This window comes from Eurytemora carolleeae, unplaced genomic scaffold (genome assembly GCF_000591075.1).
Source record: "Eurytemora carolleeae unplaced genomic scaffold, Eaff_2.0 scaffold353, whole genome shotgun sequence".
Taxonomy (NCBI): Eukaryota; Metazoa; Arthropoda; class Copepoda; order Calanoida; family Temoridae; genus Eurytemora; species Eurytemora carolleeae.
Window position 1 is genome coordinate 76,285 of NW_019396252.1, and position 11,553 is coordinate 87,837.

The 11,553-nt window shown below is 31.7% G+C and overlaps 1 protein-coding gene across 1 annotated transcript in view; it reads left to right on the top strand.

Moving 5' to 3' along the window:
• The window catches only part of LOC111699398 (putative nucleotidyltransferase FAM46C), a 16,564-nt gene extending 6,521 nt beyond the window's left edge, over nt 1–10,043 (top strand). The window contains exons 4-6 of the mRNA XM_023470072.1: nt 946–1,091; nt 1,877–2,248; nt 7,595–10,043. Coding sequence (XP_023325840.1) covers nt 946–1,091; nt 1,877–2,248; nt 7,595–7,864 — 788 coding nt within the window. The 3' untranslated portion in view covers nt 7,865–10,043. The remainder of the gene's footprint in view (nt 1–945; nt 1,092–1,876; nt 2,249–7,594) is intronic.
• Nucleotides 10,044–11,553: the final 1,510 nt, after the last annotated feature.

Consider the following 11,553-nt stretch of genomic DNA (forward strand, 5'->3'; position numbering starts at 1 on the left):
ATATTTGAAACCCTATTGTTATATTTTAATTGATTAATGACGGAATATATATATATGATATTTGAAACCCTATTGTTATATTTTAATTGATTAATGACGGAATATATATATATGATATTTGAAACCCTATTGTTATATTTTAATTGATTAATGACGGAATATATATATATGATATTTGAAACCCTATTGTTATATTTTAATTGATTTATGACGGAATATATATATATATATGATATTTGAAACCCTATTGTTATATTTTAATTGATTTATGACGGAATATATATATATATGATATTTGAAACCCTATTGTTATATTTTAATTGATTAATGACGGAATATATATTCTCATACTTTGTTTGATTTATAAAAATACTATATCAAAAGTTTTAAATTTGAAATTAAAATTTAAAAAAGTTTAAAATTTCTCTTGTTCAAAATCTCATAAAGGAGTTGTGTCTTGATCTAAAAATCATAAAAATTTCCTTTAAAACTTAACAGAGATCAGTATATATTAACTGTTAGATAAATTATGATAATTTGACAATCTTCTGACGATCATTGTCTAGATGCTGGCGCTTATTTAAATTATGATCAATTGACGATCATTGTACGATCATTTTATTGTATAGGGGCTGGTGTTCAGTTAAATTATGATTATTTGACGATCATCTAACTATCATTGTATTAGTAAGGGGTTGATGATTAGTTAAATTATGATCATTTGACGATCTTCTGACGATCATTGTATGGTTCAAGGTCTGGCAATCGATTAGATAAATGATGACCATTTGACGATCAATTCTGGTAATCAATGTTTAGATGCTTGAGTTTAGTTAATTTATGATTATTTGACGATCATCAAACAATCATTGTATTGTTTAGGGACTGGTGATCAGTTAAATAATGATTTTGTGACGATCTTTTAACGATCATTGTATTGTTTAGGGGCTGGTGACCAGTTAAAGTATGACTACCTGATGATCCTGTACCAGGTGGTTGACGAGTCCACGGTCTGCCTCATGGGACACGAGAGGAGGCAAACTCTGGCTCTCATCCAACATCTCAGCTGTAACGTATTTCTTCCATACGAGGTATGATACAGAGATACAGGGATACAGGGATACAGGGATACAGGGATACAGGGTCACATGGTAACATGGAAACAGGGATACAGGGATTCAGAGATACAGCAGTATGGAATAGTGGATACAGTATTTTGGAACATGGGATACAGAATTTTTAAAAACAGGATACAGTATAAATAATGATGAATACTTAATATAAACTTGATAAATGAATGAATAAATTCTTTACAAGGCTGAATCTCTTTATCAAATCCACATGTATCTAAACCCTGATATATGAATGTATCTAAACCCTGATATATGAATGTATCTAAACCCTGATATATGAATGTATCTAAACCCTGATATATGAATGACATATTTTATGAATCAAATTGCTAAAGTAATGCATGCTTTTATTTTGCATAATTTCAAGTGCATATTTGATTCTTAATAAAATAATGTATTTCTCAAATTTAAGAATGAAAATACAATAAAAAAAAATTTCACTGAACAATTGATAAGAAATCCTAAACTTACATGTACACTCTACACATTGAAATACAAAAAAAAATTAAGTTTGATATGCAATTGATTGATTATTAAATCACATATTGAGCTGGGGGCGAATTTAATAAATTTGAGCTTGGTCGCTCAGCTGAACTACCAACTGCCGGTTAAAATTTGAATTACCGATTCTAAATTAAAGATTCATAAGGATTTGAATCGTTGATTCAAGATTTGAACTTGCTTTAGGTAGTTCAGCTACCTCTCTAATTCATTAAATCGATCACTGATTGATTTATTTCTAGGATCCAATCTCGTCGAGTAGCACTGCCTGGTGTGTTACATCTCATCTTATTCAATCCCATCCTTCACACACACAATCATCCCATCTCATCACCTCTCATCCACAAATTTCTCATCCTCCCCCTTCCTCTCATCCACCTCCGCCCACGTCCTCCCATCCTCCCCCGTCCTCCCACCTGTCCTCAGGACAATGCAGTCCTATGTCCACGTCAAGTTCTAGTCCTAGTCTAAGTCCTAAACCCTGTGAGGACTGGGGTCTAGGAGGGGGTGTGGTAGATTTTACAGTTCCACCTCCAAGGATAACCATATCTCCCTCTATACCACCCATACAGCCGGGGATAGAGATGACTAAACAAACGATAACATTTCAGCAGGTACGTGTCATTATTCAGCTAAAAGGACTGTAGTCCTAATTTCAAGGGACGTCTCATTCCCAGTAGTCTCTCAGATTCACAAGGGTACCCTGCAGAGATTTTAAAAAAAAATCTTTTCCAAACAGCGATGGCTGCAACATGAATAATAACAAAGGTTAAAAGAGAACCACGTTGTTAAAGGTACTGTTGTGAATCGGGCATTGCCATCTTTGTGTGGAGGGTCTCTTGAAATTAGACGTACACTCTCATTAACTAACTTGAAATTAGACGTTCACTCCCTTTAACTAACTTAAAATTAGACGTACACTCCCTTTAACAACTAACGAGAAAATCGTTCAGAATATTGCCAAATACTTACTTGATTAAGTCTGCCCTGTCTCATGCAGTAGTTAATTAATATTTTTCACAATAATAACGATATTTTAAAATAACCCTCACATCCCCTCTTGATATTGATGCTATAATTATTTAAATATTGTTAACATAAATCACATATATTACATATATATTTATCTTCTTAAAATAAGTCTAGAACATGTTCTATTGTTTATTAAGTTAGGTTATTGCTGGGCACTGTGTTTCATGTTGGACATTCTTCAACATATATTTATTATATGATTTTAACTAGATACTTAAACAAATATTTTAAAATATATTTCATATATATAATTATTTTACTCTTCAGGACTATAAATTATTTTATTGTACAGCTTTTTTCTTTAAATCACTTTTCAACTCTTTTTGGCATCCTTCACTGTACATTCCAGTTCATTTCAAAAAACCCGGCCCGACTTTTAACTAGCTAGAGCACCGGGACGGTACGCCAAATGAAGGATCCCGTTATAATGCCTCTTAATTTTTTTATACTACATCCTTAGTTTAAATTTACTTGTTTGTTCTGATAAATATGATTTTCTTACGATCAGTAATTTCTACCATGTTGTTCGTTTATTTTTGTTCTAAAATATAGAAAGAAACAGATAACTTTAAATAACTGTCGTCTTTGTTAATACTTTTAACAAATGGCGCTTAGGGTTTGCGAAATTTTTAACTTTTTTAAAATGAAATATCTCTAAAAATATTCACGGCACTTTTAAGTTACAAAATTTCATTTATAAGACTTTACAGACAAAAAAAAAACGCTTTACTCTATTTTTGTTTTGTTACGAGTAAAACAATGTTCTATGCGCTTTAAACAATAATAAAATGCCGATGCCATTGCTTTACTACATTTTGCATGAGAAGAAAAAATGCGCAAACTTTAGTAATTTATTTTACCAAATATATAAACTTGACATTGTACTTGGAGAAAAAGTATTTTTGCACAAACCACTAAACCCGGTTTGTGCATCTCTAGATACGCTTCTGCTTGCATTTTAACTTGATTGAAATACCTGTAAAAGTTTAAAACTATTTATTTATCGATATTTTGTATTGTACGTTTGGAAAACACACGAGAAGAAAATGAAATAATTAAACAGAAACTAAACCATTAGATATGCATTGTGCGCTCAGGACCATAACCTCGATTTAAGCCTAGTGGAGGGGGGAGGGAGGGGGGGGGAGGCAAGGTGGCACATGCAGCCATAAAACTATATATACAGGGTTACCCACAAAGAATGAAACTTTAAAGACGACTTCTGATAATATATTCAGACATTTTTTTTCTTATATTTATAGTATAAAAAAAATTATTTAACATGAAAAATATCACCACTGAAAAGAAATTTACGGGTTGTTAATAAAAATGTTAGCACATTAGTTTTATACAATGAATTAATTTAATCATATTACATGCAATCAAATTATTAAGATATTAATACCGAATCCAGGTTGAGTTAATAATATAATGAAGGATTTAAAAATATTGTAAAGGTTGTTAAAATATTCATTGTAAAATCAAAGATTTTCAGATAAAAGATCCAATAACTTTAAAATTATTTAGAATTACTGCATTGTTGCGCTTTCTTGAGTTTTTAAATATTAAACAAAAGAAAATTATTTTTTTTTTTCGGGCAGACATATTTTTATCTCGAACGATACGAAAGAGTTTCAAAGAAAACCATTTTTTGTGATTTTTATACGAAAATCATATTGTGGTAATTACAATAATTAGGTAATAAAGTGCAATTAGGAAAAAGAAGGAGAAGGGGGGCAACAGTGTAACTCCCCCATTTTTCTTTAAAAATGTATACTAAAAAATGATTTGGGGGGGAGGGGGTGCAATATTTTTGAAAATATTTTACAAAATATTTAAAAATTGAACCGAAACTAATCTGTTAAAACGTCTTAAGAGTTTAATTCTATCAGATATGTCGTAATCTCGTATGGGACAAATGACAAGGCCAGGGGTTAAAGGAATGCTGTACGTAACTCCAAGTAAAGAAGTTAAAGGGAATGTTCTACGTAACTTCAAGTAAAGAAGTTAAAGGAACTGATTTAAAGTGATGGCTTACGATTCTTGAAGTAAAAAGTAGAATCGTTACTTCGATTTTTTTTCGAAATTTTATTATTTTCTTATTTCAGTTGATTTTCTTATTTCAGTTGATTTTCTTATTTCAGTTGATTTTCTGAATTTCCAAATATTTTTTGTCCTAAATCTGAGACATTTTCAATATGATTTTTTTAGATATTTTGTACATTGTCTTTATCAAAGCAATTAGCATATAAAGAATAATAAGTCATTCTAACGTTTCTATGGAAAATTTGAAAACATTATATATATGTATATAGATATTTAATCTTATCTAGAGACCACTACTGTTTTTTTAGGGGGTACACCTACTGTTTTTTGGGACACCCTGTACATATATATATATATATATAATATAGTGTCCATTTGTAGAATATTAAAAACTGAACGACCACATAAAATGATTCATTTATTTATTTCCTTCCAAACCTAGATAAAAACTCTGAAAAAAATAGAAAATACTGCACTCATAGTTTTACAAAACAAAAAAGACATTTCTTTAACATACAGTGAGATTCAGAAAACTCTAGAATAGGAAGATGACTTTCAGACTCAAGTTATGACTTTAACCCTATGGCGATTGGGCTATGTTTGTCTAACTTTAATGGTTAGGTTGTAAGGGAGGATGTTTAAAAAGTTCAAAAAGTATGTCGAAAAAAATTTCTAAATAATTATTTTTACTTTTAGCAAATATCAACAAATGACGCATTTTATTTTATCCATTATAAGTCTTGCCCTGTAGCTTAATTAATAAAAAAAGTTATTAACCATTTCTGACTTTTTTAAACACCGACCTGCCGTTTCACCATTCTCCAGCCTACCCTATGCGTCAATAAAAAAATATTTTTTAGCAAAATTTGTTCACAACGATGATGTTAAAAAAGTATAGAAGTTTTAATTTAATTTTAATTTAAGCCATTTATAAGTTATTCAGAATACACCACAGGGCGGAGTGGAACACACCCCCTCCCCTGAAAACAGATCCTAAAAAACGTAAAAAGGGATTTAATAAGTTACTATATAAATTATTTGCTTTTTAACAACATGAACGACAGTTGAAGTTTTGTTTATTGATTCCTATAAACCTTTAATCTTTGTAGCAATTGGAAAGTAACGGCTTTATGTCTTTTAAGCAACGAAAAACCAATAAAGGAAACAATAAATTTTTAAGCGAGAAAAATAAATATACATCATTCATTCCTGATCAAAGTATTGATGTGAATCGGACTTGGTTTATAAATTGACGGTTAATCGAAACTTAGCAAATGAGAAAACGAGAAATCCATTTAAATGTCGAATTAGGACCGTGTAATCAATTTACAAAATAAGATACACCTGAATAAACATTGTTTATCCATGTATTCCACACCAATTGTGAAGGAACCAAGGAAATTAAAAAAAAATTGATTTACAAGGTTCCCCTCACATGAACTTGTTAAACCAGGAAAAAATTAAATACAGAAATATATGTTTTACCACTGAAGGTCGTCTTCGTTGTCGACACATTTTTACAAACTGGCAATTTCTATTAAACATGTGAAATACGTCCGAACAGAGGGAAATTTAAAGAGGATTCAAATATTTTCTTTCATTTTTTACGTTGGAAAGGTGTTGTAAACCTCAAAGACGATTTTTAATTCGTCTCTCAATTGCTTGTTTGTTGGACCATCCTGTGCTTCCTGGTCTGAATGATATGGCATGAATAGGGTTGCATAGTATTAGGGTCTTACAGAGAATTCTAGTTCAAATATATATATATATATATATACATATATATATATATATATTTAATACACATCCCCGACTATGCCTGGATACAGTTAGGTTTAATAGGTTCGGTCTTGCATCAGCAATACCCCTTCTCTCCTCACGTAGAAATAGTAATACATGTACATTGTAATGTGTACGGACATGTACACTTACGTACATGCACACTGTTTGTTCATGTACGCTGTAAAGAATAACACGAGAACATTAAACGATGCAATCTGGAAAAAAAACGTTTATAGTTCGAATATAGTACAGCATACATACACAATACATATGTATAAATATTTGGTAAGTAAAGTGTGATGGGAGGGGGGGGAGCGTGAGACTTGGCATGTGTGCAGATAGTCCACAGCAATATTGCATACTGCATTTTCTAACCCTGACGTTGAAATAAAACATTCAATTCATTCTTCTAGTCCGCACATCATGAACCATTTTGAAACAAATTTCGATGCATTACAATGTCAAGAAAGGGAATACTAAATCTGGTTAAACTATTTCACAAATGAATTTACAGATTTTGCAGTCCCTTCTTCCCATATAAATTCTTAAACGAGTTTTTCCTTTAAGCTGATAAAATTAGACCAATTTCTTGTTTTAATTCAAAAGATTTTGGTCGCCATTAAAGGAAATGTAAATGTAATTTTAAGTGAACCTCCATGTAAAGATGGCAATATCCAATTCCCTTGACAGATTTGTTATTAGAATTAAACGCTACAAAAACGACAATATCTTCCACGTTATTGATCAGATAAAGTTTTTAAGCGTACCGTTGTGAATCGAGCACTGTCATCTAGTTAGCAGTCCCTTTAAATTTCCATTCGTTGTGGATAACCCTCTATATTATGCAATATATAGAAGATTCTGTTTAAGGTTAAGATTGATTAGGCATCATCTTCAATTTATCATACACAAACATTCAGCATATTTATATATATTTATTTATCTTAAATATATTCATATTTGCATTCTGTATTTTCCATTTCAGAATATTGCTCAATGCGCTTATTTCTTTAGTTACAAGAAGTAAATTGCAAAATTTAATAGACTTTTGTGTTAAATATATTTAAATTAATATATGTTTTAATTGGTTTGTATTGTAGGTACAACCCGGAGCTGTAACTCCCTTGAACCAACCTTCTCAATGTTCTCTACCCAGTCAAACCAACATACCAACCTACGAGATCATCACATCATGCCAGCCCAGGGTGCTCTACTCCAACGGATACTATTTCACCACCTTCCCTAACCCTGGGAGCACCAACACCACCAGCTACCCCGACACCTCGGCCTCCTCCGCCCCCTGTTACACCTGTTCTTGCAGCTGTCAGGGGTCTCTACAGTGGACCATCTCACCCAATCAAACCACGTGATACGTCAACTCACAGTACACACAGTGCCATCTTTAATTCACTGAGCCAAACCAAACCTGCGCCAGTATTTAAGTGAATACACTTGCAGTACTCAGTCCATGTACATAATGTACTTACTGTGGAAAATCAAACCAAATTTAATCCAAGGATAAGCTCTAACTCTGAGTTGATAGCGTTGTACTCAAGCTTATTATGTGTTAAATGTGCAATGTACTGGATATATTCTCCTCTCTACAAACCAAACATATTACCTGCAACTAGTCCATAGGAGTCTTCTTCCAGGATCCGTTGCTTTCAGGACTACCTGGAGAAGAATTCATTCTTCCATGGAGTCCATAGTTTTACGTCAACCTGGAGAAAGATTTTTTCTACCACGGAGTCCGTAGTTTCTGTACAACCCGGAGAAGAGAATATTTGTGCAAACCACCCTGGTGATCCAATGAGAACCTGAATCTGTTACAGCAAGGAGAATCCCAAACTGCTTGCCCCAAAGCAATCTTTTTTCTACCCCGGGAAGATATGATTGTTGCTTCTTCCTTCCTTCTATCCTTCCATCCTCCTTTACTCCCCCACACCTGCTGTTTAATGTGTAGATTGTAAGAAGAAGGGAAACTGCCTTCTTTATGCGGCGAGGGAGAGATGGCGAAACTAACGTTATTTTCGAGGGCGAGGTGGCGACCCCTTCTTTCTTACGAGGACAAGGTGGCGACCCTTTCTTTTATTGACGAGGGAGAGAGGGCGAAATTCCTTGATTTACGAAGGAGAGAGGGCGAACCTTCCCTTCATTTACGAGGGAGAGAGGGCGAGCCTTCCTTTTATTTTCGACGTGACGGTGGCAAACCTTCCACGATTTACGGGATTAAAAGTTTTTTAATCTTTATGAATGTGAAGAACTAGGTGTAGCTGAACATAAAACTATTTTACATACAACAAAAAACAAGAAAAAAACAGGAGGTTGGCGCTTCATTTGGAAAAAAGGCATTTTTTTTGTTTTGAACTCTGTGCATAAAAATACAAAACAAATGAAACCAGAAGTCAGAAGTTCCTATAGCGATGTACACAAATTAGGGATTTGGTTATACTTGTACATGTGTGTACTGCATATATCTTGTTAATGTACATATTGTACATAAATATTCAAACTGACGATCCCTCATTACCGTGTAATCTGTGGCGTAAACTCATATATTCACATGACTATTCAATCAGAAATTATATCAAACAAATTTCGGCCTTACAGTTTATGAAATAGTTCTCCTTCTTCAGACCCCTTTCTCTCTCTCTCTCTCTCTCTTCAAATTTCATCCTCATTTCTAAATTTCACTTTTTTTCTAAATTTTTTATGTTTATCTCTACTTTTCTTTTCCACTGTTTTTCTTCACAATGTTTATTTTTTTTATTTTTTTTTCATACTTTCTCTATGATCCCTCCCTCCCCTTAAATATATACTAAAACTAAGTAAAAACTTTATAAAAATACATCGCCCGTATTCTCAAATTTGTATTCTTTTTCACGACCATAGTTTCTATTATATTTTTAATTAGCTTTTAAACATATATATCTATATATAATCAAAATTGTGTGTTATAACGTATTAATGTTTAAATTATTCTTTAAGTCTTTTTAAGCGATGTTTTTTTCTCAATAGGGGCTGGTTTCTTAATAAGAGAGCAAATGCAAATCAATTTATCATAATGGTTCAAACTTTAAATCACTCAGGGATATTCCGTTTTAGTTTAAATATTTCATATTTACATATACCCTTGATTGGTTTATATTATTGCAAGTTAAAACATTGTCCTCTACAGCTTTAACATATATTTGTACAACCATACTGTGACGTGTCGTCTTCATAATGGCCTGTTTTCTCATTTGGTGGATTTGTTAAAAGTAATACGGTGAAAACTGAACTTCTTTTTGATTTTTAATACTAATCGATTTTAACTGCGACATTTTCAAACTGATAATGTTGGGTTTTTGATTAGCACAAAACATTTCGTAGATTTTCTTGAAGACGACGTTTATCGATAAATTGTGATGGTTGTTTTGTACATTTATTATTAACAGCTCGCTCTTTATAATCTCTTAAAATTCACATTTAAAAAAAATTTGTTGTTGGGCCTGATTTTTTTTCTTTCCGAAGGACAAAAATAGTCAAAACCTATTTCATCCAAAAATGATAAAATATATATATAAAAAAAAATAAAAAACCTTAAAACAACCTTTTTGTTTCAATAAGAGAGAGAAAGAGTAGTAAAGACAATACTTTTACTACTTATTTTTTAGATTTTATTTCTACTTAATTTCAAATCAAGAAGGACATTTTATAATCAAAATTTGAAAATTTTGTATTCAGAGTAGGGTAGAGTAGGGTAGGGTAGGGTAGGGTAGGGTAGGTCGATTTTTTTACTTATTTCACCTTTAGTGCTAAAGGTTCTCTGTGTTCCAAAGAATTCTAAAAACATATTTAAACAAAAAAAAACGACAAAAAAACGACAAAAAACTATTATAAATTATAATATTAAAAAATTATAAATCATTTCTTCGAAACTAGTTATTCTTTCCAATGATGTATCTTTCATTTTCATATTTTGACATCAAACATGTGATTAAGAGGAGGAGGGGGGCAGGTTCAAAGCGTATCCTGGTTTTCAAGTATCCCCAGCAACTATAGGGCTAAATTCAGAGATACGTTTAAAAATCACCACCGGTTTTGTAATGAACATTTGCCCAAAAGAATTTTGTTTTATTTGACTAAAAATCAAACAATTTTAGAAATATCATAAAGTGATAAAACCATTTAAAAATACAATATCGATACACTTTGAAGACTTTTTTGCTATTTTTTCTTTTAAATACCTCTTGCCATATTTTTTTGTTTCAGCATTTGAATTTTTAGTTTGTCAAGATTTTCGAACAGTTTGGTAGGTAGGTAGGTAGGTAGGTAGGTAGGTAAGTAGGTAGGTAGGTAGGTAGTAAGGTAGGTAGGTAGGTAGGTAGGTAGGTAGGTTGGTAGTTTTTCTCGAAACATTGTTATTGCATGCTATTGCAATGTTAAATGTTCCGTATTTACGCATCAACTTTTTAAATCATTAACACACTTGTATAGTTTCACTAACATTCTTCTTGGAAAAAATATTCTTTTTCTTTTTTATTTATTTAATAATAATATTATAATTATAGATGTTCTGTCATATATCTATTACTATCATATACAGAAGTAATGGAAGATAAATAATAGAATAATATAGATATAACACAGTGGTAGGCGATTATGTCAATGCAATGAAGATACTTTTTTATTTAAGTTTTGATTGTTCACAAGCTTTTTTCGAAATACAAGTTTATTTATAACGATGTCAAAATTGATTTTTTGATGTATTATCTCATATTAACCTTTTTTCATTAAAAAGGTAATTTTTGTAATTCTAAAATTTTGATATTTTCCTTACTACTGTTAAATGATCGTACATACAGGGTGTCCCACGAAACATAAAAGTTACAAGACGAATTCAATGCTGTCTTCAAACTCTGACTTTATTTGTGACATTCAGTGGTCAACCTACTTTGACATGTATGATTCTGGAAACAATAACCAAACAATTCTTTTAGTCTTGGCATTTCCAAAATGTGGCTAACTTTTTTTGTGCTGTCAATATATCACCGGAGATATTAACAATTTCGTTTAG